Source organism: Trachemys scripta, chromosome 1 (assembly GCF_013100865.1).
Source record: "Trachemys scripta elegans isolate TJP31775 chromosome 1, CAS_Tse_1.0, whole genome shotgun sequence".
Lineage (NCBI taxonomy): Eukaryota > Metazoa > Chordata > Testudines > Emydidae > Trachemys > Trachemys scripta.
In genome coordinates this window covers 101,220,165-101,244,812 of record NC_048298.1, presented here as the reverse complement: position 1 = coordinate 101,244,812, position 24,648 = coordinate 101,220,165, and the positions used below count along the sequence as shown (strand labels likewise).

At 48.0% G+C, this 24,648-nt stretch overlaps 1 protein-coding gene across 3 annotated transcripts in view; it reads left to right on the top strand.

The window, feature by feature from the left end:
• Positions 1 to 23,591, top strand: part of DENND2A (DENN domain containing 2A) — a 91,192-nt gene extending 67,601 nt beyond the window's left edge. For all 3 annotated transcript variants that reach the window (XM_034779405.1, XM_034779396.1, XM_034779415.1), the window contains exons 10-21: positions 473 to 582; positions 863 to 932; positions 1,322 to 1,399; positions 1,975 to 2,115; positions 7,623 to 7,771; positions 15,966 to 16,143; positions 17,801 to 17,842; positions 19,408 to 19,525; positions 20,328 to 20,567; positions 21,753 to 21,839; positions 22,682 to 22,756; positions 22,889 to 23,591. In XM_034779405.1, coding sequence (XP_034635296.1) covers positions 473 to 582; positions 863 to 932; positions 1,322 to 1,399; positions 1,975 to 2,115; positions 7,623 to 7,771; positions 15,966 to 16,143; positions 17,801 to 17,842; positions 19,408 to 19,525; positions 20,328 to 20,567; positions 21,753 to 21,839; positions 22,682 to 22,713 — 1,245 coding nt within the window. In that variant the 3' untranslated portion in view covers positions 22,714 to 22,756; positions 22,889 to 23,591. The remainder of the gene's footprint in view (positions 1 to 472; positions 583 to 862; positions 933 to 1,321; positions 1,400 to 1,974; positions 2,116 to 7,622; positions 7,772 to 15,965; positions 16,144 to 17,800; positions 17,843 to 19,407; positions 19,526 to 20,327; positions 20,568 to 21,752; positions 21,840 to 22,681; positions 22,757 to 22,888) is intronic.
• Positions 23,592 to 24,648: the final 1,057 nt, after the last annotated feature.

The window sequence follows — 24,648 nt, the reverse complement described above, 5'->3', positions numbered from 1 at the left end:
CCCCCCTCCGAGCACCACGCCGCCCGAAGCCCCCGCCCCCTCTCCGAGCGCCGCGTGGCCCGAAGCTCCACCCCCTGAGCACCACGCCGCCTGAAGCCCACGCCCCCCAAGCACCACGCCGCCCGCAGCCCTGCCCCCCAAGCACCGCCCGAAGCCCCGTCCCCCTACGAGCACCGCACCGCCGAATCCAAAAAAAAAAAAATCGAGCACCGCCCTGCCCCAAGGTGCCGCCCCAAGCACGTGCTTGGTCAGCTGGTGCCTGGAGCCGGCCCTGTTGGTGGGGAGTGTGTGAGGGGAATTACTTTAAAAAATTCGAAGGTCAGGTGAGCTAGTAGAGCAGCAATTTTAATATCTTCCAGGCAGAAGCTTAGTCTCTGTCATCACCTCTTCATTTATCACAGGACAAATATTTGAAGCCGTTCCATCCCCACGTGACTAATTGAAAACATTCCCTCCTTCTCTTCTCCACTAGCTTGAGCGTTCCTTCAAATTCATGCGAGAGGCAGAGGATCAGTTGAAAGCCATTCCCCAGTTTTGCTTCCCCGATGCTAAAGACTGGGTGCCCATCTACCAATTTGCCAGGTAGGCAGTGTTTTCCTCTCCCCCCCCCATGAGAACTGGGTTTGTACGTACAACTCACTTAGCCATGGGAGCTGTTAAGGCAAAGAGAGAGAAACACAGTGGGGGCAGAGACACTCCTGGAGAGTCCAGAAGGGAACAGAACTGACAGCGTGAGAGGGGAAAGGTGGAAATATGAAAGGAGTAAAGTGTTCTCTGGGCGGTGGAGTCGGTGTGTGTACGGTGGTGTTTCCTAATGTGACAGGTTTTTTTCTTCTTCTGGTCTCTGTTCTCCCTTCTGCAGTGAGACCTTCTCCTTTGTCCTGACTGGTGAGGATGGGAGTAGACGGTTTGGATATTGCAGAAGGCTACTGGTAACTATTCATTATTCTGTTACCTAAAAGGGTCCGAAGGGGAAACCCTCCTCTGTGGTGTTTGTATTGTTGGCACCAACTGGACGGGGGTGGGGGACTTCTGCTGTTCTATTCAGTGAAGAAGCAAAAGGCACAGCAGAGGAGACTCTCCAGCTTTCTGCTTCCCTGTGCTGCTCTGTTTAAGGTCCCTCTTCAGAACCCATCCCCTCACTCCAAAATACAGCCCCTCTTCGCGTTTCTCACGATTTCGCGATGAGAGCTTCTTCTGTTTCACCAGCCAGTTCCTGAGCGATCAGGCCCCGAGCAGCACAGAGAATACAATCGCTTGCTCTCTGTCTAGATTGAACTAACTACCTTTTTTTGGTGCGTTTGTGTTTCTCTCTTGAAAGCCCAGTGGGAAAGGGAAGCGTCTCCCTGAAGTTTACTGCATTGTGAGCCGCCTTGGATGCTTCAACCTCTTCTCTAAGGTGAGGGGGAAAGAGGGAGAGAACCTGCGCTGTGGGCAGTAATGAAGCTGAAAGCAAAATCAAGGCTAGAAGAATGAGGTTCAGTAAAGTGGAGGGCTCAGATTTACCTATCTTATAGAACTGGAAGGGACCTTGAAAGGCCATCGAGTCCAGTCCCATGCCTTCACTAGCAGGACCAAGTACTGTCCCTGACTTGAGAACCTGGAAGATGCCATTGGGAGGGGGAACAGACACTAATTACATGAACTTTGCAAACAGACTATTAAAAATTAAATTACATAAAAATATGGATCAGCAAACATTGGCTTGTTCCTTTAATAAAATGACCAAGAGAAAGGATGAAATCCTGGCTTCATTGAAGTCAGTGGGTTTTACTGTTGACTTCAGTGGAGCAAGGATTTCACCCAAGGTTTCTACTCTAGTCTCTCTTGCTCACTCCATAGTATTATGATACTGCATATTTGGGCTCCACACATGCTGGGGTAAGGAGGGAATGTTAATGTTTTTATATTTTATTCTCTGTCTCCCTCTTGCCTCCTGTTTATACATCTGTGGCTTGATGTTCTTTCTTCCAGATCTTGGACGAGGTTGAGAAAAGACGGGGGATTTCCCCTGCTTTGGTGCAGCCTCTCATGAGGAGTGTCATGGAAGCTCCTTTCCCTGCGCTGGGCCGGACCATCACCGTCAAGAATTTCCTACCAGGCTCAGGGACTGAAGTAAGGACAACACCAGAGCTGGAGGAGGATGGGATGATAGGACAGGCCAGCAGGCACCTGCTGGAATAATAAATCAGGCCTACACCTGTAGTGCAGGGCTGTGGGAATATGCAAATTCCTGTGAAGTGGAGGCTTGAGTTTAGAGTCAAAGGGATTGATTCTCAGTTCCTCTGTTCCTGAGGCAGGTGTCTTCAAAAATCCTTCATGCTCCCTGTATTCTGGGGCTGTTCAGGGCCACTAATGGCTCTAGTTCTCTGTGGTCTGCCTCTTCCCATGACTCAGCCCTCTAGCCAGGTCACTTTAAAGTCTCTGCCCTTCCGGAATATGAGAGTCCACAAAGAAACTGTCCACTGCCTTTCTAACAAGGTCTTCAGCCCCAAGTCTGGGCCTTGTTGTCCTCACACCCTTCTCTCAGGGTGTTCCACTCTCTTTATCCCCTTCTCAGGGGCCAGGATTTCTCAGGGTTCTCCTCTGGTTCCCCTAATACAAATTCCAAACTAAAGGTATACTAACTAAAAAGTCAATTCCTGCCCTCCTCGGGCTTCATCTTTTATCCCTCTCTGCTGCTCTGGTCCTCCACTGAGCACTTCCTAGGATTCTTTCCATGGTAGAGTCCAAATCCTGCCCTTCTATCAGGGCTTACCACTGGAGCCTGCTCCACTCCTAGCGGCTGTTTTATCTCTCTTCTGGCTTCTGCCAGAGCTCTCTGTTTAGGAGAGGATCGCAGGGCCAACTTCCTGGGCTTCTTCCTTGAGCCTCTTCACTCTGTAGTCCCAGAGAGTTACCGCAGACTCTCTCCCGGCAGCCCCCTCCTCTTTCATCTTCTTGGGTTTTGTGGCACAGCAGAGTCACATTCTGTGTGTCTTACTGCCATGCACTGGGCTTTGGAGGTAGGTTATGATTTAAAGTCTGTCACCTTTCCCAGTATTCTTAAAGAATTGCAAAATAGCTTTTTTAATTGGGCCCCCATTTTCCTTGTATTCTGGACAGGACTGGCAAAGAAAATATCCTTATTTATATGGAAAACTCAGAACCCTTAGTATATCTCCTTTCACTGGTACAGTTTTTACAATTCCATGAGAGATGATCCATCATTTGCTGGGCCGTACATGTTTCACATAGTCCATCCTTTTGTTTGTTTATTGGAAATAGGTTACTATTTCATCCACAAAGACCTGTTAACATTTTGAATAAAGCCATTTTGCTCTTAGAATCATAGCATCGTAGGACTGGAAGGGACCTCGAGAGATCAGCTAGTACAGTCCCCTGCACTCATGGCAGGACTGAGAATGTTCATCTCAGGGCCTGGACTATACCAACATTTTCAACTATTGGGCATAATTCACAGAATTTTTTCCCTTTTATTTCATGTGCTCACAGTTCTTGCCGTTCCTTCCTTAGTTCATTTTTGATTAAGTGCTTAAATTCCAGTTTGCTTAAGGGGATCTCTAGGTCAACTTGTTCGGCCTTACTAGCATTTTTTGTCTCTTTGTCGGCCAGTTCATTGCCAGCTAGCCCTACGTGTGCCGCGATCCATGCTATTATTATGGTCACATACAATTGTGCCAATTCAGCTGTTAGCAGTAATATTTCATTACATATGTGTCTGCTGTCAGACTTGCCATTATATAGTGTCTGCAACCCTGATAAGGAATCAGACAAGGTGGCCATGGCAGCTGGCCGCAAAGCTAGGGCCCAGGTTAGTGCCAGCAATATCCCTATTAGCTCAGCCGGAGATAAAGTTAGTGAGTCTTATGGCTTTCTTGAGTCTGAATGTGGGTGCCCAGAAAGCTATTCCCACTCTACCCATTCCTTCCTCTGGAGCCATCAGTATGCATTTGACAATAGTGTTCCCACGTATCATAGATACATTGATTTACTATATCTTGTATATTAATCATTCTTCTCCTTTTGTTCATCATATAGTTCCATATCTATCTTGAGGAGGTGGTTCTCCGGAGATGGAGTATTTTCCCAGTGCTAGAGATTTTGGCCTCTTTTTTAAGCCTTTATTTTCACAGAGATCATTTATCCACTTCCTTACCCTACTTACTGAGGATTTTTGAGTTTTGTCCTACCTGCTCTCCACTTAATTCCCAACAATTAATATATATTAGCTTAGTGTTATCTTCACTATTATCTAGTACGTTGGCCCTAAAGGCTAAGTCTTGGAGCTTCATTCTCAGAGTGATAGGCATGCTCCAGATGCTATCTGCATCACATACAGAGGCGAGGTAATGAAGGCACCGCATGCAATATGCAATGCCTGTGCTTGGATACAGTCTAGTTTTCTCAGATTTGTTTTCAATGCTGACCTAAAGGCCTAGCAGCCATACTTCATAATAGGTCTGATTAGGGTTCACCGTTTTCTTACTAAGTTGATTCTCCCTTTGCACTTATCTATAATGTTTTTGATATGGTCCTGTCACGGGGTTCACAACTCACTGCTAGGGCCACCTCCTACTGGCTGGTTTGGGGATTAGCTCTTTCGGCCTGACGCCTCTTCTTATGGTTTCTCCGCCCGTCATCTCGCTCTGTCGCCCTGAGGCCCTTCTCCTGCTCCTCAGGAGCTGCAGCACCTCGTCTTCATGGCTTGCATCTCTGGCCAAGTCACAACAGTCCTCCCCTTCCGTGGTTCTATCACAGTCTTCCACAGCATCCCAGGCAGTCCTTAAATCCACTGCCCTGGCTTCAGTAACTCCCTCAGTGATGGAGATAGGGCCCCTGGATGGATAGTCCCAGATGGTCCTCAAGATCACTGCCCAGATTGGGCCACTAATTCAGTGGCTCGTAGGGGAACCCAGGCCCACCCTGAGGTTCCAGTCCAGGGGCCCTATCTCTGGCAGCCAAGGTCTGTACTACCCCAAACCTTCCTACCTCTCTCTTGGACTACTTCCTACATTGCCTCTCCCAGGCTTTCATTCTCCACCCTTCTAGCCAAATCCTTTTCCTCTGGGTCTGCTAGGCAAACCCTTCCTCTGGGGTCTAAATCTCTTTCTCTTCCTTATCCCATGAAGAGTGACTGAAGCCCTCTTCCCGGCAGCACCCCCTTTTGCTACCAGCTCCCTGGTTTTATAGATGCCCGGCCTGTTCCTGCACAGGTGAGCTTCCCTTAATTAGGGCTTTCCTCTCAGCTGAAATGTCCCCTAGTTTGCAGCCTAATAGGTTCATTGGCCCATCTGGCTTATGTTAACCCCTTCAGGGCAAGTGGAGGAAGCACGCTCCATCACAGGTCCCTCCAGGTGAGCTTATGATCAGATATCACACCATGTTGTGCAGATCATTCATTTAGTTTTGTCAGTGGAGAACTTGAAGCCCCACCTGTTTCCCCATTCTGTACTCCCGCAAAGTGCATCGCTGATTCCTTTGGTGGCATGTCCGAGGTTTCTGCTTTTGGTCCCTATGGCCTGGTCACCAGCAAATCATGTGATGCCTATTCCTGCACTCGTTTCCTTTGGAAGGTCATTTTTATCATGATTTTAAAAAGGGCTGGACTAATGACAATCCCCTGTAGAGTTCAATATACAGTGGAAAAGGCTATCCCTACCCGGACCCGTGTAGTTCTTTGTGTAGGAAATCCCTTGTCTGTTTGTATATTCTTCCTACAGTACCCAGGGTTGCCACTTTATATAATAGTCCCTCTCTCTGTAACACATCACAGGTTTTTTCTATGTCCAGGAAGGTTACTCTCATGTATTCGTTCCTTCTCAAGCTTTTTTGTGCTTCTGTGTCTGTTGGTGTCAGTTGCACCCCTGCTATCTGAACCCACATTATGTTCCATCTGTGAGCCTATTTCCTTCTGAGTGTGCTACTCATCTCTCCATCCCCAGTCTTTTCATGGTTTTGGCTAAACATGCTGTGAGGGCAATTGGTCTGTAGGCCTCAGGCCTAGAGTCCCTCTTGCTGGGTTTCTTCACTGAGGCACTAAGCACGTTTCCAGTCCCTAGATATTTCCCCTTTTCTCCGTATGCTATTCTGTCATTTTAGTATTACACTCAGGCTTTCATCGCCTAGGTATTGGAGCACTTCAAAGCTTACTAGCCCCCTTCTGCTACAGGCTTCCTCTCTTTATGTTAGCCAGCCTGTTCCTGTCCAGTCCCGGGCTTCATGATCAGTTAAGCCTGGCTCTCCCTCCAGGTGTAGCCTGCTATGTAAATTGGCCATTCAGGCACATATTAACCCATTCAGTGCCATGTGGGGTAGAGCCTGGCTTGGCCCTGAGGGTAAATTTAAGTGGCCTTAGGGTCTCTGGGAAACCGATACAGAATATCTGTAGTGGAGCATGCCCCAACCACACCCTCGGACTGCTGCCCACACCAGAGAGCTTCACTGTACGTTATTCTTAGGGGGCTGTTTCTGCTAAGGCCCTTTAAGCTGCCACAACAGCACATGGGGCCTTAGCCTACCTGAGAACCAGGTCCAAAGTTGAGGGTGGGTCATGTGACGTACTGTGAAAGAATGGGCAAGGTGCTTTGAAGCTGGTTGCACCAGAGGAAAGATGGTCTAGCAGTTACGGAACTGGCCTAGGACATGGGTGACCTGGCTTGAATTACCTGCCCTGTCACAGACTTCCTATGTGAACTTGGGCAAGTCACTTTGTGCCTCAGTTCCTCCTCTGTAACACGGGGATGATAATACTGCCCTATCTCACAGGGGTGTTCTGAGGAGAAATACACTAATGGCAGTGAAGTGCTATGGTGAGGACTGTATGCATAGATAGAAGCAAAGGCAGTAGTCTATGTTGTAATTGCTACCAGAGTGGATAGTTTACAAGTTAGACCTTGCTCCCCTCTCCTTCCCGTCCAGATTCTCATAGTGAAAGTGATCCTGGCTGTTTGAACTGACTGAAGAATTAGAATCATCCCCTGCCTCCATCCTTCCTCTGTACCCTGCAGAGTGCGTCCCAGAATCCATTCCTGATGGGAACAAAATTCCACTCCCTGGGACTGCCCTGTGTCAAGACTAAGTATAAAAGTCTGCTTGGGCATCACACACATAGGGAGGGAGCTCCCTGTGCCTAATTCAGTGGGAAAATCTGCAATGGATTTCTGCATCACCTGGAATGGACTCTGGATAGAGCCCCTGAGAGAGTGCAATCTGAACTGTTCCTGTGGCCTACTAAAATATAGGCCCTTGCCCAAACTGAACTCCAGGTTCTACTTGTTATTAGCCCTGTCTGCTGAACCTCATGTTGGGAGAACCTATTCATCTATGATAGCCATCTGCTTCAGACCTCCTCACCATCACTGCTCAAGGGGGTGGGGAAAATATGATGAGAAGCCAGTGCTGGCCTTCAGCTTCATCTGCAGGCCTTCATTTGTGGGTCCTGTAGAAAGACTAAATCTCAAGGTTTGCCACTCACTAACATAAAGTCTCCTTTAGCTCCAGCAGCAATGCTATTTCTTTTGGTTGAGAGGGTCCCTGGTTAAAGTCCTGGGGGAGTCTGGCCCCTTGCTTGTCAGTGCACTGATTGAGGCCGTGACCGGTGTTTTGCTTCCTTCTGGCAGGTAATTGAGCTGCGGCGGCCTCTGGACTCGAGACTTGAGCATGTTGATTTTGAGTCCCTGTTCTCCTCTCTCAGCGTCCGGCACCTGAGCCGAGTGTTTGCGTCCCTGCTTCTGGAGAGAAGAGTGATCTTTATAGCAGACAAACTCAGGTACCCACCTTTGTATCTTTCTCTTGCGTTCTTGTAAACCAAATGTTAGTTAAGGAGAGACTGAGAAGGGAGTACTGGCCCCTCTGTGTTGTTCTTTTGTTCTTCTCTGTTATTTCCCAGCAAGTACAGCCAATACTCCCAAAGGGCAGGAGCTCTGACAAGGTGACACATCCTCTACTGGACATGCTGCGGGAAACCTCAGCCCAGCTCTGGAACTTGCAAAAACTGAGCTTCCTTTGGTGCACAAAGGAAACCAAGTTCCCTTTACTCAGAATCTCACCGAGGCAGAGCTCCTTGCAATAAGGAAGCAGAACCCCACCTATTGCTTGGGAGGGAAACAATGTTCCCTTCTCAGCCATGCTCAGGCACCCCCCAGGAACCAAGCCCAGGGGTAGGCGTGGGGGAGAGGAGAGAGGGAACTCAGTGTCTCTTAGCCCTTTCGCTGAGGTTCTCAGATTCTGTTGACTAATTTTTTAATATTGGTTCTTGAGGTTTGGGGTTTAAACTGATTCACTCCCACAAGTTCAGCACAGGGGTCCAGGTCTCTTTAAGATTTTATGCAGCTGGTGCCTGGCAGCCATCCAGCTCTTAAGCACTTGAGGATTCAGAGAGAAGAATTCTCAAAGCTCGGTGACGGAAAAGCTACAGATGAGTAATGACACTTAGGAGCGCGATCAGGTTTCAGCAGCGTACAATACCCCCAAGCTGTCTGTTTTCACAGATCCCAGCCAGCCGGGCTACAGCTCTGGGACTGGGGGAGGGAAGGCAAGTGGAGAGGCCCCTTTTATAGGGGAGCAAAGGAACAAGTCGCCCTGCAGGGGTCCAGGGCAGAGCTCATACAAATTCATCACACCAATGGGGAGGCTGGGTGCATACAGGCTGCAGCTGGTAGCACACAGGCTGCAGTTCCCCACTTTTGCTCCTTTACTGCTGCTTTGGGTCAAGAAGGGGAGGATCTATTTGGTTACATTCGCTTGACATGTTACATACATAGATTTTTTTCATATCTTCTTAAAAGTACATCAATATGCAAGGCATGAAAGCACTGATGCTGCCCTTAACCTGAGACAATCCTATGTTTCCCATGTCTAAACTACACAAATAATTTTGATAATCTTTATAATGACAAGGTTTTGTTTGGGAGGTTTTTCCTCCCATATAGGATAAGTGCAGCATTATGACTGGATTCATTAGGGACAGGGGCATAGATTAACCTTTACATGATGATAGCCAGTGAGAATATGTGATGCCATGCAAGGATTTTATTGTATAAATTTGGAATCAGCACATTGTTAGGCAGCTGGTCCCCAATGAGTGCCGTCTTTCTCTCTTTTTCCAAGTCCTGGACAGTTGGACTCAGTACTAAGGCACCTGGTTTTACTGATATTGCAAACATGTTTTCTATCAGTATTCTTCTGACAGTAAAACCAGGTGCCTTAGTACTGAGTCCAACTGTCCAGGACTTGGAAAAAGAGAGAAAGTATTACAAACTGTAGAAGCCTCTAAAAATTATATACAATAGCTTTCCTATACATAAAAGTTTTAAGGTCTAGTATCTATGAATCTACAAGGGCTAGAATCAAGTACTATGTGCCGTGTTGCCATCACTCATGATTTTATTGTGAAACTTGTGATATTTGGTATTTCTCTTAGAGCCCCAGCTCCTGGAGTCAGTTATTTCACGAGAATCTCAGCTTTCTTTTTTTACCATCAGCTTAAACTAAGTTTCTAACCCACATAGTTGTGGTGACGAGTTTGAAAACATGACCCAAGAGTACCTTAAAGGCTCAGAAACCAAAAGTCAAAGAAAATAACCCAAATGTAATATTAAAAACAAAAAATCCTTGATTTTTAAAGCCAATCTCATGATTTTTGAGACCTGACTCATGATTTTGGAACATTTGGCATTGGCAACACTGTAGTGCATCATAATGGGAAACTGAGAATCTTTTCCATCCATTGATAGAAAGCTCCTGTTCCTATCAGTGATGGCTTTTGAGATATTGGACTTCAAATCTATCACTGATTCAAGGCTGACCGTCACTCGTCCTGGAACACGGGACAAGGAAATTGCCAAGTATTAAATAGTGTTTACTTTGGGAATGGGAATTGCACGTTTTGGGGGAAAGAAAACAAACATTTATCTGGCAAATAGATTTAAAAAAAAAGTAGAAAAGACAGCTGTTTGAAGCTGCTCAGGGGTTTGGAATGCTAGTAGGAGTCCAGGAGGGATGAATTAATGGTCAGAGTGCAGGTGAAGTGCTGAAAAGTGCGTGATAAATTGCGTTTATCGCACACCACTCTAATTTATCATGTGAATGTCATCACTGTGTTTGTCTGTATGTGTACTTGTTGTGAGGGTATGTATGTATATATTTATATATATATATATATAGAGAGAGAATGATACACACATAGTTTATTTATGTGTTTTAATTGCTACAAAATCTGAAGTCTCTGTGAAAGGAAGTGGAAAGGACTCTTGCCAAGTACTGTGTGAATTATTAAATGTTTTCAAGCTGAGCCAAAAACACATCTAACAAGTATAAAGCAAGTGAAATGCTTTTGTCTTTTCCATCTTTGGAATGAATATTGAATGTTTTTTTAAAAATCTGTCAATCCAAAGCTTGGCAGTGGACAAAGAGAGAATTTGGTTGTTAGTTTTATTCCCCCTGGCCATAGCAACAAGAGTAAACATTCCCTTTCAACCCAAAAAATGACTACCCCCCAAAATTGTTGCTCTATTGAGATAATCTTTCCCCAGCTTTGCTCAGGCCTGTACAGGCCTTCATGTGGGCATGGGAAAACACCAGTACTTAAGGTCTGCTATGTGACACAAATGGATTAGACTATCTTTGTAGTGAGATTTTGTTTTCAAATCAAAGTGCCAGAGTGACAGTCCTGGACACTGAAGACCAAGATTTGCAAAAACAGATGTCTCAGAGTCAGACGCCTTAAGCCGAACCTAAATAGGTGACCTGATTTCACCAAAATGCTAAGAATGTGGCAGTTCCATTGGGCTGAGTGGAAGCTGCTGAGAACTCAGCACTTTAGAGATCAGAACATTTATCCAGGAGCCTACCTTTAAGGTACCCATTTTTGAAAATCTTGGCTAAAGTCCTGTGAGGGCCTGGAGGTCACCCTGGTGCACCCCCTTATGGTCAGGCATGGCACCGTACGTGCACCCCATCTCACGTCCCTTCAGCTGGGTTATAATCAAGTCAGACGGATCTTTTTAATCAAAGAGCACCCTCCTTGCAAGGGTCTCATTTATTAGTGACAGCCACAAGCACAAGTAGCTCACTCAAGTACACCCAGGGATATTCGTTGCCTTGAGCTTAGTCCAGCTAGCCATCTCTGGCTCCTTCCTTCAGGAGACTCTTTATTCCTGTGCCCGAAAACAGCCTCTGGTCCAGCAACTCTTCTTGATTCATTCTCAGGGTTACCCCTTTTCAGTCCTTCCTTAAGCTGGAATCCCCAGCTCTCCTCCTGGGAACTGGGCTGTATGAGTTAATTCCACCCTTTCCCCTCACCTAGGAGCCTCACCAACTCTCCTCGCTGGAGCTGGGTGGGCTCTGTTAGGCAGATTTTGTGGTCCTCCCTAAGCAGGATTCCTTAGCTGTCCTCTCTGGAACGGAGTCATGGATTAGCCAGCTGTGGGACCTTTACTAGCTTCACCCCCAGCTGAACCAGCCTTTCCCTGCTGGTGTCGCCTACTGTCCACACTGCTATGAGAAAGGAGGCAACTTTTATGCTGTTCCCCTTCTTTCAGCTCATCCCAATTGGCTGGGGGAGAGGGGAGCCTTGTCCCTCTCTCTCTGCCAGGCTTCTGGCTCTGTGTTCTTAAAGAAACAGTAATGGGATTTCATCCCGAATGCTTTTTACTCCCGGGACCACTTCCTCTCTCTGCTTATCTCCCAATCCCTGTATATATAATCAGGCCTTTCACCCTCTTAAAGGGCCAACCCATGTGATGGGGTGGGTTGACCATTAGGCACCACTGCTCTTAAAGGATAGATTACCCTGTCACAAGTCCTATAGATCCCTGCTGGGGACTGCAGCTGTGTCAACAACGCTTCAGGGTCAATAGTATCAAAGGCAGATCTAAAAGAATCAGCATGGACACTTGATTTGGATCATCACCAGTAGGAGATGACAAACCAACAAGAGCAGCACATGCTCCATGCTATACCTAGGTCTAAAATCAGACTGATCAGGGCTCAGGCTGTCTGAGCACTCCGGAGTTGCTTTTCTCTCTTCTCCCTACCCTCAACCTGAAGGAGAAGATTAGAGAACAGATGGTAACTGATAGGATTCCCAGCCTAGAGAGTATGTGCCTAAAAATCATTTCCACATGACATGCCGCTAATCTGCCACGCCAAAGGGAGGCATTGACAGTCTCCACAAATAGTGGACCTGTGTCTTCCTGCTAGATTTTAATCGTTTTAAAGCTTCCATTTTGCAGTTGAAAGGCTGAAGTTCCCTGAATGCATCCAGTACCAATGCGAGCAGGGCCGGCTCCAGGCACCAGTCAAGAAAGCATGTGCCTGGGGCGGCACATTGTAAGGGGCGGCATTCTGGCCAATTTTGGGAGCGGCCAGCCCAGCCCTGCAGGGGCACGAACTAGCGATCCCCACCACTCACCGTGCTGCCAGGCTCCCCGGGACGCGCCACTCCCCGCCGCCTGTACCGGCCTCCGCCTCCCGTGCTGCTCTGAGCCTGGCCCGGCTGAGCCGCCTTTAAAGGAGCGACTGAGCCAGCACCTCCTGCAGCCCACAGGGGCTCCGCCTGCCCAGCCGGGAGAGACACCCCATGGGTGGAGGGCTGCCCATGGGCGGAGGGAGCGGGTGGGTGCCGCCCTTGACCGCCCTCCACGCGCTCCCTTCGGCAGTCCGGCCACTGTTTGTTTGTTTGTTTGTTTTGCCTGGGGCGGCAAAAAAGCTAGAGCCGGCCCTGACAGCAAGCCATATTGGCTGAAACTCAAGCAGAGGAGACTCCACATTTGTATTCTTCCCCACACCCCTACTCCCCAAAGCAACTTCTCTGCACTCCCGGATGCTGATGGATCTGAAACTAAGCAATCTGATCCACAAAGTAGACTGAAAATTCTGCAATGGGAGAAATGTTCCACACTGAGAGCAAATGACCAGGATTAACCTGGGAGAGTTCTGGTGACCAGGATTTCAGAGATGCTATGGTAAAAGGGAAGGAAACCTTCTTTGCTTCCTGTACAGTCACAGCATACAACTAAAAAAAAAATTGTCATAACCAATGCAACTGAGTCTGTGACTTCCACCAGCTGTCCTCCCAGGCATCTTCCCTCCCACTTCCGCTGTCACATGCCCTCTGTATTCCACCGTGACTTGCAAGCAGGGGAAGAGGGAATGGAGAGTCACTGTAATGCTGGTAGAGGACAAAAGGTTTTAATAGCCCACTAGCCCCCAGGTAGAGTAATGTTTTGGCTGCACAATATTCTTCCTTAGAGCTGTCTGGAACCAGACCAATTAGTTTCATTAGTCACTAAGGCCAACCTTTCACATCAGTTCCTATCCCTGGATAGAGTTGCTGGCTGTGCCCTGAAAATGAAGGAGGCAGAGGTTGCTTCACGACAAAGATTTAACCTCTACTCTTGTCACCTGCATCCCAACTCAAAAAAAAAAAAAAAAAGAGCTCCAATGCTATCCTCAGAATAATCCCATAACGCTACTGATAACTGGTGACAGTGCTTCCGCACAAATGCTGCTAGTATTGCTGCAGGTTATAAAATTGGGGAGGTGAAAAATATGCTAGGAAATAAAGAAGGAGGAGGAGGAAACCCCTGCTTTTCAATCTCGGATAATGTTGGCCCCAAAATGTGTGAGGAAAAGCAACATCTCCTTAAAGGAGACAGTTTTAAAGGGACACAGTCAGGCTGATGTTCACATGGCAGGCCTACTCTTGTTACAAGTTTGCTGTAAATGAATGCAATTGAAGAACGTTTATTTTTCATGTTGTTTGCCTTATGCAATTGACAGGACCCTGTGGAGAGTCAGTATCACTAGCTGTGGTTGGTGCAGGCCCTGCAAAAGGGGACTTGCTGGTGAGAGCAGAAGCAAATTGCAAGTGGAGGTGAAGGGGCAGCAGGCGGGAATGTGCACAGAGAGCAAGAAGGGGGTGGGAACATGCTTTAGTGTTAAGGTCCTGCACCCTTCTGAACATCAGCTGGGGAGTAGAGCCCTCTGCCCTTTTTTAAAAATCCAGGAGATGCTCCATCAGAAATGTCAATTTTTGTTTTTTACAGTTGTCAGTTAGAAACAAATCAAGTTGACAGTGTCCCTTTAAGCAAGGAAATGAAGATCTGGGCCTCTTTTATAAAGAGAGACTCCCTCCATGTGGAAGCCCCTTGAAGTAATTCCCTAGTATATTCTCTTCACCGGTTAGAGTCACTGGTAAAGCCTAAAGAATAACAAAAACCTAGCGCTTATATAGCACTTTTCATCAGTAGATCTCAAAGCGCTTTACAAAGGAGGGCAGTACCACTATCCCCATGTTAAACTGAAGTGTTAAATGGATTCCTCTCTCTGCCCTAGGATCGGAATTCATTTATCCCCTGGCTGCCATGAACCTTTGTATAAACTGTTCAGAGCGCTTCTTCACCTGGTCACAGTGATGTCCCAACAACAGATTCACACTTTGCCAAATTGAATGTATCCAGTGAAAAGCAGCCAAAACCTGTAGCCCAACCATGATATTCTCCTAAACCCACTCTGCTGTCATGCTGGAGGGACTCAAATTTACCAGACTTAATTGGAACAAAAAATCAGGCCTCTTACTTTCTGAGTGAGCACAAGACCACATCTACCAAACCTCCTTCTCTCTCTTTCATTACAAGTCAGCAACAGCTGCCAGAGCCACATTTCTCACTGTAAATTCCCCCCATGGAGTTTAATACAAGCCAGCTGTGAGTGCTTTCCTGGCCATGTGATTCCTTCAGGCCAGACTAGCCTTTCTCCCCTCCCCCATTCTTTCAAGAGCTAGTAAAACCGAAATGACGTTATGTACACAGCTTGTTATGGCGAGCCTCCCCATCCCCTGACATGCACAAACACGTCCAAAGCCAGAACAGATGAGTAACCAATGTCCCGCAGCGTGCTCTGCATAGCCCCGTGAAACTGACCGCACGCCCCACCCACCTCTCCTTCCAGCGCTTGGAAGAGTTCTCTGGCCAAACCTTCTTGGAAGTCGTCCGTGAAGGAACTTTCAGCAGAGTCACTGGTAGCATTTGAATGGGGAAAGCATGAACTATCCCAGCTCCTCAGGGTATGTCTGTACGGGAATCAGGAGGTGTGATTTCAGCACTGTAGGCATCTATATAGATCAAAGCTAGCTGGAGTAACAATAGCAGTGAAGCTGCGGCAGCATGGCATGGCTGGTCACTCGCGTGTGTGCTCCAGGTCCTGGATGGGGTTGCACTCAGGAGGCTAGCCGATGCCACTGTCCAGCTGCCACGGTTACCCTGCTCTTGTTACTGAAGCTGGTTTTGATTCAGCTAGATAAAGGCAACTCGAGTATGTCTACCCCGTATGCAATCACACCTCCCAATTGCAGTGTAGACATACTTGCAATATAGTCCCTCCCCACCATCCTCTTGGGTCAGCCTGGCCTTTTGAGGCCCTGTCTTGAGCAGGACCTGTATGGTAGTATAGTATTTTGTCCTGGTTTCTATTGAGTATTTAGTCTGTTTTCTCTGAACAGTTCATTATATGTGCATTGATACCCTTTTCCCCTGCAGCCTTGTTCTTCGCTGAGGTGTATGCCGAGTGTCAGAAAGAGATGTTGTTGTTAATTAAAAGAGTGTCACTGGGCTGGGAGAGAATTAAGCATCAGGACAAGCAGTGCCTTCAATACTGTATCTCTGTTCTCTAAAGAAAGCAAAGTTGCACAGTTAGCCACTTCTGTGTTTCCTTGTCAGGCATGCACTGGAGGCAATGGGAAACTGCCCCTTGTTATGTGACAGGAATAGCTTTCAGTAATCCTGACCCATTCCATGTGTTTTTAGACCAGGAAATAAAGATTGGGGACAAGAGTTTTGAAAATGACTAGTGACTGTGGGTGCCCAACTTGAGACACCTGAAAGGGGCCTGATTTTCAGCAAGTGCTCAGTGCTCACCCTCTGCCTTGCCTCTACTGCTGTGTGCTTTGTGTTGTCTTCTAGCACCTTGTCGAAGTGTTGTCATGCCATGGTGGCTCTCCTCTACCCCTTCACCTGGCAGCACACCTACATCCCCGTGTTGCCGCCTTCCATGATTGACATTGTGTGCTCACCAACCCCATTCCTGATTGGCCTGCTCACCAGCTCACTGCCCCGCCTCAAGGAGCTACCGGTGGAAGAGGTGAGCCATGAACTCAGATGAAATTGTTGTATTTAAAAGCCACAGGCGTTGGCTGCACTGTGTTGTCTTCTCACCCAGAAGGGTTTGCCTCTTAGATTGTGTCACTGTTTTAAGGCAGAGTGGCATTGTAACTACCGGTGACTGCAGAAATACAGCTATCCCAGTTGTCAGTGAACTGCATCGTGAATAGAACCCGTAACCTTTGGCTCCAAGACACACACGCTGCTACCTAGTGAGCAGGGACTTTGCTGCAATTGGTAGGGGGAACTGATATAATGACCTTCATTTTTCCTTCCTGTCCCACAGGGAGTTGGGAGAAGGGCTCCAGTGGTGATTTTGCTGGTGGGGTTTATTATTACAAGTTTTGTTATAGTTATAGTGCTACCAGGACAGTGCATGTGGAGAGTCAATCGCTCAGTCTGTCATGTATGAATTGTTCTTTTTAGAGATTGCCAGGGCCTGGGATGGTGGTAGTTAGTACAGACGCCTGTCTGACTGGCTGTATCAATCTGTTGTCTCTTGTCTTATACTTATCCCTAGCCTCTGCTTGCCAGTAGCTGGGAATGAGCAACAGGGAATGGATCATTTGATGATTACCTGTTCTGTTCATTCCCTCTGGGGCACCAGGCATTGGCCACTGTCGGAAGACAGGATACTGGGCTAGATGGACCCTTGGTCTGACCCAGTATGGCTGTTCTTATGTTCTTATGTAGATTACAAACTCTTTGGAGCAGGGACTGTGTTTTAGTTCTGTTTGTACAGCACCTAGCACAATGCAATCTGGTCTGTGACTAACTAAGGCCTCTAGGTGCTCCCACATTACAAATAAATAATAATTATAAGCAGGCCTGTAAATAAATGACTAACTCTGAACAGGACTGATGTGTGGTGTGCAAGGGCAAACGCACACACACACAGCGTGACAGGTCATAACATTTTTCAGCCGTGCATCCAAAGTGTTTCTAGACTCCAGTGCAGGAAAAACCTTTGGTGGGCTACAACCTTCTGCCCGTCAGTGGCACTGATGGTGGTGAGGTGTTAAGGGAAATAATCTTTTAAAGACAAGCTTATATCAGAGACCCTGTTTTCCTCCCCACTTCACACCTGTTCTATAACTACCAACACTGTTCATACAGAGCTGATCTTTGCAGAGTCATACTGAGCAATTACTTCCGATATTCCTGTGGCAACGAGTCCCACAGATTACAGATGATGTGTTTAAATTTTTTTTAAAGTTGCATTGCTTTGTTTTGTGTGATAGAATAAATACTAAATAGGAGTTCATGATAAATCCCCATATTATTTTGGTCACTCACTCATCATTGGCTGTGTAAAATAGCCTGTGGCTTCTTTATAAAGCTTTTCGCTTAGACAATAGATCTGATTGTGTTCTAGTCTAAGGGTTTGGGATGTGTAAGGGAGAGGCGAAGGCAGGAGGGTTAGGGAAGGCCAGCTTCTTTCAGTTCAAGCTGTCATTTTGTAGCTTGTGGTGAAGTGGTCAGAAAACCACAACAGGGGCCCTGCTGTTGACCAGTGTTTATATCTCCTCCTGCTGCTGTGGTTCTGTGAGAGGGGAGGAGTTTTCCTGGAGAGCCAGGAAGGCTTGGGATAATCTCTGATAACAGGAAATAACAATTCCCCATTCTCTCTTTGGTAGGTCCTTGTGGTTGACCTCGTTAATAACCGATTCCTCAGACAGGTGAGTAGAGCTGTCCCATATGGGGCTTTTTTCTCCCACTTCCTCCCTCTCCTTGCCTTGACCTGTATTTGCTTATTCTGCTTGGCTGGCTGGGCCAGGAGCACCTGCCTTGACCCAGGCTGGGAGGCAGGATTTGATGGCAGGTGCTGTTTAATAGTAATGTCACAGTTCTTTGTGCTTAGGTAGCACCTTAAAGAATCTCAAAGCACTTTACAAACATTAAACCCTCCATAATCCATGTGAAGTAGAGAAGCATTATCCCCTTTTAACAGATGGGAAACTGAGGCACAAGGCCTGCAGAAGTGTGTTGTCCAAAGTCACAGAGTTAGTCACAGGCAAAGCTCGGAATTGACCCGAGTCTCGACACTGTCCTTTGCTCGAAGCACTGGTCAGCACTACCTTCTAGGGTAATATCTGCACCTTCCAGTGAAGAATGGTTTTAGTAGATCTTTCAGTTTCTGTCTTCATCGGTCCCTCTCATGTTTCTCTCTGTCTAGTCCTTGCATTAACAGACCATAGTGGGAAGACAATAAATGGGAATCTGGCCATCAGTTTGCAGACAAATACACCTCTTCTGTTTCCCTTTGACCTGGAGCAGAGGAGCATGAATTTTGGGGTGTCCTGGAACATATTCCTAGACCTGGAAGCCAGGGATTGATTATCAGGTGGTTTTGTTTGTTTTCTAACCAGAATCCACTCTGAATCACAACCACAACCCACAGAGTTCAGGCTAGGGCAGGAAATCAAGCATCTGGTTAAGACATTGGACTGGTCCAGGAGCTCTGGGTTCAACTCCCATCTCTGCCGCAGACTCCTTGTGAGACCTTGGGCAAGTTTCTTAGTCTCTCGGGGCCACAGTTCCCCATCTGTAAGTGGGGATAATAGCACTGCCCTCCCTCCTAGGGGTGATATGAGGACAACGGCTGTTTCTTATCTTTCAATACAGTTTTCGTATGTCAGCTGCTCTGGCTATACAGCCCTCTTCCAGTGGCTTAGAGCGTGGCAAACCCCTCCCTTCTGACTCCCAACTCTGTTACTGCCCAATCCGTCTGTGTTGTCTCTGTGCCTCTCCCGCTGCTCCCTGTATGGGGCCGGGAGAGGGGTGGGGTGAAAATCTCTTAGCCATATGCAGGTCTTAGCCTAGCTGCTGTGCCTGCCTAGCTGCTTGCTGGCATTGTTTGGCTGACTCCCGCTCCTGATATTATCAGAGCAACACCTTACCTCCAGCAAGGCAGTGGGGTCAGGGCTGGGAGACGGGCGACATGATCTCAGATCGAACAGCTGAAACGAAAGGTTACAAATCCGTACAATGCGAGGTGGTAGCTGGGGGTGAGACACCCACTTTAGTGCTTATAGAAGGGATGGACAGTCCCGAACAGAAGGCACTAGATAAGCGCCGAGTATTGTTGTTATTGCTCTCCCGGTCTCATAACAGATAACCTTCCATGCCCTTGCCCCATCTCTCCCGGACTCCACGTGAGCTAGCGGAGGAGAAATGCAGGTTCCCGGAGCCAGCACAAGCCCCACCCTGAGAAGGTCCCTGAGTGTGTGCTTGTGTTTTCTAGATGGAGGACGAGGACTCCATCCTGCCTCGGAAGCTGCAGGCGGCGCTAGAGCACATCCTGGAGCAGAGGAATGAGCTGGCTAGCGACAAGGAGGAGGGCGCTCTGAATGGCAGACACGGTACAGCCTGCAGCCTGGCGGCTCGTTTTCATCGGGTGGGCCCGGCCCAGCGGCCCTTCAGTCACTTCCCCAAAAGGGGCAGTTTTCATCCCCTGGCCCAGGTTTGAATGGAGGTTGCAGTTCAACGGCTAGAACTAGCTGGGCTTTGCTAAACTCTCCAGCGCGCTGGTGACCTTTGCTATGTGACTGACTTCCATGGGGGTCTCCTTCAGCCTCTGCCCCATACGTCCTGCCTACACACACACACCTTATCCACAGCCAGACTCCTTCTAGCCAAGGAAGTTGCTTTGGTGTCAGTCCTGGGAGTGAAGCCTTCCCCTCCAGCTGGGCAGAGCCTGCGGCCTCCACAGCACTCCCATCCTGGGCAGGGGTGAATCGGCAAAGTGAGATAAGGCCTCCTGCTTAGCCACTGGACTCAAACAGCACCTTGGAGTGGAGGTTGATGGGGGGGCCACACTGAGGTTTTGCACCTTGTGCATGTGCCACGCTGGATCACCTGCCAGGGGCCTGCAGCCTACGTAGTGCTCCTGGGAGCAGTGGCAGCCCACTCCCAGCTTTTTAGTGGAAAGTACATGTTGAGGTGTTCTCTCTCCACAGCTGCTGCTCACTCTCAGACCCGGGCAGGGCACAGTTCCTAAAGAGGCCAGCAGGGCTAGTAAGGTGGTGTGGTACCAAAGCCAGGAATGCAACTTCAAAGTAAACCAGGGTGTGACCCTTCCCGCCTAGTGCATCCTCACAGTTCCACCACCAGCACCACCGTCACCTCATGGCTTTCTCTGCTTCTCCCCCACCTCTTCCTTAGAGTCCAGCCCCTTGAATGAAGTGGTGTCTGAAGCCTTTGTTCGTTTCTTTGTGGAGATCATGGGCCACTACTCCCTGTTCCTGACCCCCAGCGAGCGAGAAGAGCGGACCCTACAGCGGGAGGCCTTCCGCAAGTCTGTCTCCTCCAAGAGCCTTCGACGCTTCCTGGAGGTCTTCATGGAAACCCAGATGTTTGGAGGATTCATTCAGGAACGGGAGCTGCGGAAACAGGGGGTCAAAGGTTGGGGCTCTTCTTCTTATTCCAGCTAGGGTTGTGGAATCTTTGTCATCGGTCCCCTGGGAGTGGTGGCTGAGCAGCCAGCATCGTCCCCTGGAGCAGCACTGGCTGTAGCTCTGGGGTGAGGCCATGATGACCATGTGTTTTTGAAAGATTGCAGTGATCCCATCCCTCTTTGAGAGAAGTGTGGCTTGAGTATAGACCCAGGTGCCAATAACTCCTGGGTTCCATTCCTAGCCTCTATCTCTGGTCTTGGATAAGTCACTTAAATGCTCTCTGCCTCAGTTTCCCTATCTGTAAAGCTGGGGGAACTATTACTTACATCACAGGAGTGTTGTGAGGCTTAGTTCATGTTTGCAAAGTGTTTTGAAGTGATGAGTTTATTAATGAATGCTGGGAAATAGCAGCAGTTTAGAGGTGCTTCTCTTAGCTTGTGAGCACCTTCTCATGATGTGTTAAGCCGCATAACTAGTTTCTGTCACATGTGGTTCCTCTTCCGTTCTATGTTGAGTTTTTGCCAGGGATGCTACAGAACTAGCATTAGCTCCAGTGTATTGATGTATAATGTATTTACTGTCGTAATGCCTCCTTCTGGGGATAGACATTTGAGAGAAGGGTGTTGAGGAGCTCTTAACTACTGTCCTGTGGCCTCTAAGGTTCCACTGATTTGAGGGGCCTGTCTCATCCAAACGGCTGGTCAGTGCTGGTTGAGCCAGCTCCTCAAAAGATCTAATGACTGGTGGACATTGGAAATGGCAGAGGGATCAAAGAGCTTTTCCTAGATGGTGAAAATGTGGCCCCCAAATGTTAATTCCTCAAATGGCTCCACATTCTACTATCAGCTCACTCCCTGTCAGAGAGATCAAGAGAATTCTCTTAAAAAGATTCCTCCATTCCCTCCACAAAGCAAAGATGCTCAGTCTGGCTAGTCATGCCCGTATGAGGAAGCAGTGAGGCCTAGTGGATAGAGCACTGAACTGTGGCTCTGGAGGCCAGGTCTGCCACTGGCCTGCTGGGTAATCTGGGGCAAGTCAATGTCTGCTATGTGAGCTGCAATTTCCTCCTCTGTATAATGGGGATAGTGGTACTCATCTCCTTAGTAAAGTGCTTCTAGCTCTACTAATGAAGAGGTAGGTATTATTGTTATATATTTGGAACCGAAAGGATTGTGGGTCTTTTTTGCCGCAGGTCTGTTTGAGGTACGTGCCCAGGAGTACCTGGAAACGCTCCCCAGTGGAGAGCAGAGTGGAGTCAATAAATTCCTGAAAGGACTCGGTAAGATACCAGAGCAACCATTGACTTTTCATGGTGGTTGTGTTGCAAGTTACTCTTAACACCAGCTCAGTGATTTGGCAACAAAGATGCTATTTTAGGTAGCTCCACTCTCCCGAGGGTTGAATCTGCTTTCCCCCGGGGCCTTCAGTCAGTGGTCAGGGTTGGGCCACGTATTAACGCACACGTATGTCAGTGGCACTGGGAGCTGCATTGCCGAGGCGGGGGTGGGGTGTGTGTGTCAAAGTTTGGACCCTGAGCTCATTACCTGACTCCCAAAGGAGGAAGGCTGGTCTTGTGGGCTAAGGCACTGGGATGGACTGGAGCCCCACATGGGCAAGTGAGCTAATCCCCCTGTGCTTCAGCCCTCTCTGCTGAGGTGAGGATGAGGAGATTACCTCCCAGCAGTGTTGTGAAGATAAATCCATTAACAGCTGTAAGGCGCTCCGCTATTGTAGTAGTGCAGACCATGTAAGTACCTAGAGGGACAGAGAGAAAGAGGGCTGGAAGTCCTTTGAAAGCACAACTTTTAACTCCTGCCTAAGGAGGAAGGAGGGAGAAGGTCGTATCTTGTGTCCCTTTCAAATCGCCCCTGTCCGGCTGACACATGCAGTGCCTAGCTCCAGCAGGAGCCAATTCCTTCCTTGGGGGGAGGGAGGGAGGGAGAACTTGCTCTTGAACAAGACCCAGCATTGCTGGGGGTGGGGTGGGGTGGTAATTCCGAGGCAGCAGCTCCCCCTCAGTCCTTGCTCCAGTTGGCTCTGGGGGTGAGAGATGGAGCTCAGACTTTCTCCACTGTATATGTCGCTATGTAACGGCCGTTTTCCTCACTTCATCTCCATCAGGTAGCAAAATGAAATTCCTCCACAAGAAATAAGAGTCACGAGCACCATCGTTCCATGGAATAGAAGGATTTTACAATTCAGCTAGGGTGACCAGATAGCAAATGTGAAAAATTGGGACGGTGGGTGGGGGGTAATAGGCACCTATATAAGAAAAAGCCCTGAATATTGGGACTGTCCCTATAAAATCAGGACATCTGGTCACCCTAAATTCAGCAGAAACAAAATGAACTGTTACCAACCATTCCCACTTAGCCTGCTCCCAAGGGGGTGAAAGCCCTGGATGCTGAGCTCTGGAGGCAGAAAGGCCAGAATTTGCTCTTGTGTGAAAGTGGCCCCATGAGATGAACAGATGGCGGTAGAGCAGCCTGGAGAGGTCTCTGGACTCCTACAGTAACATGCACTGGACCAAGCACTCTAAACTCTGCAGTAGCATTTTGCAGACCTCCAAATGGATTTGATTTCTTAGTTATTATACTTTTGTTCTATTTATATTGGGGTTAGGAAAAATATTAACCATTGACACATGCCCTGCCTCCTTTCCGAGTGGCACTGTTGGATGTGATAATGGAGACTGGGGGGAAAGGGTCGTATTACCCAGGACTGAGAACGAAGGAGGACAGAAGGAGGAGAGAAATAGAGGAAACATATGAAAATAGGTCTTGACAAAAATGAGGACACTGAGGACTGTAGGGATGCCGAAGGACATGGGCAGGTTGTGCTTACGAATGAGGAAAGGAGGTGGAGGGGGAACCACTAAACCTACTGAGAACTTGATATGCCAGCCAACTAATCGACCGCTATGCTCTGCAAGGCAGCTGTGTCACAGGCCTCGTGGAGAGGCCTTTCCTTGTATTGTCTAAGTTGAGAACCTTACACAATGTAATTAAAAGTGAGTGGTGTAAAAAGAAAATCAGTTGGGAATTATTGCTGAGAATTATAGATTTTTTTTTTAACCCGCTGCTTCATTTATAGATATTTTTCTTTAGCCTTCTAGGCTGACTGCGAAGAGCTACAAAAGGATCTCACGAAACTGGGTGACTGGGCAACAAAATGGCAGATGAAAGTTAATGTTGATAAATGCAAAGTAATGCACACTGGAAAACATAATCCCAACTATACATATACAATGATGGGGTCTAAATTAGCTGTTACCACTCAAGCAGGGCCGTCCTTACCCATACGCAAAGTACACAGCTGCGTAGGGCACCAGGAAATTTGGGGCCCCAAATTTCCTGGTGCCCTGCGCAGCTGCATGCTGCTCCAGCCGCTGCTCTGCCTCTTCCCCAGGGCCCCTGCCCCTGCTCCACCCCAGCCCTGCCTCTGGGCAGGGATGGTGTCCCTACTCTCTGTTTGCCAGAAGCTGGGATTGGGTGACAGGGCATGGATCACTTGATGATAACCTGTTTGTTCATTCCCTTTGGGGCACCTGCCATTGGCCACTGTCAGAGGACAGGATACTGGGCTTGATGGACCTTTGGTCTGACCCAGTATGGCCGTTATTATGTTCTTCTGCCTCATTTTGTATGTGGGTCAACAGGGCCATCTAGTGGTCAAATCGAATAGTTGTTTATCCACCCACCCACACACTGATGCTCAAGCACTCCTGTTACAACTCTCTTATGTCTCTCACTTTCATATAACGCCCACCAAAGAGCTCTCCAACATGAGCCCTGCCCAGCGTCCAACCCTTAGAAACAGGCTTCCAGAAGTTCAAGTGGGTTTCCCTTTTCCAGACCCCAACTTTGACAGGGCATCCGCTCAGGCACAAAATATGGCCCCTCAGCCAAAGCTAAAACCCTTCTGCTCTGCCAAGACAGGCAGTGTCTGTTGTAGTTAGCTTGTGATGCTGATGAATTCCTGACTGGTTCTTGCATTTTACATGGGATCTGACTGCCATGTTCTGTGGAAAGTTACCATGTTTAATGTGGGTGATTAATTATTAAGTGTTACACAGTGTTTGATTGGCA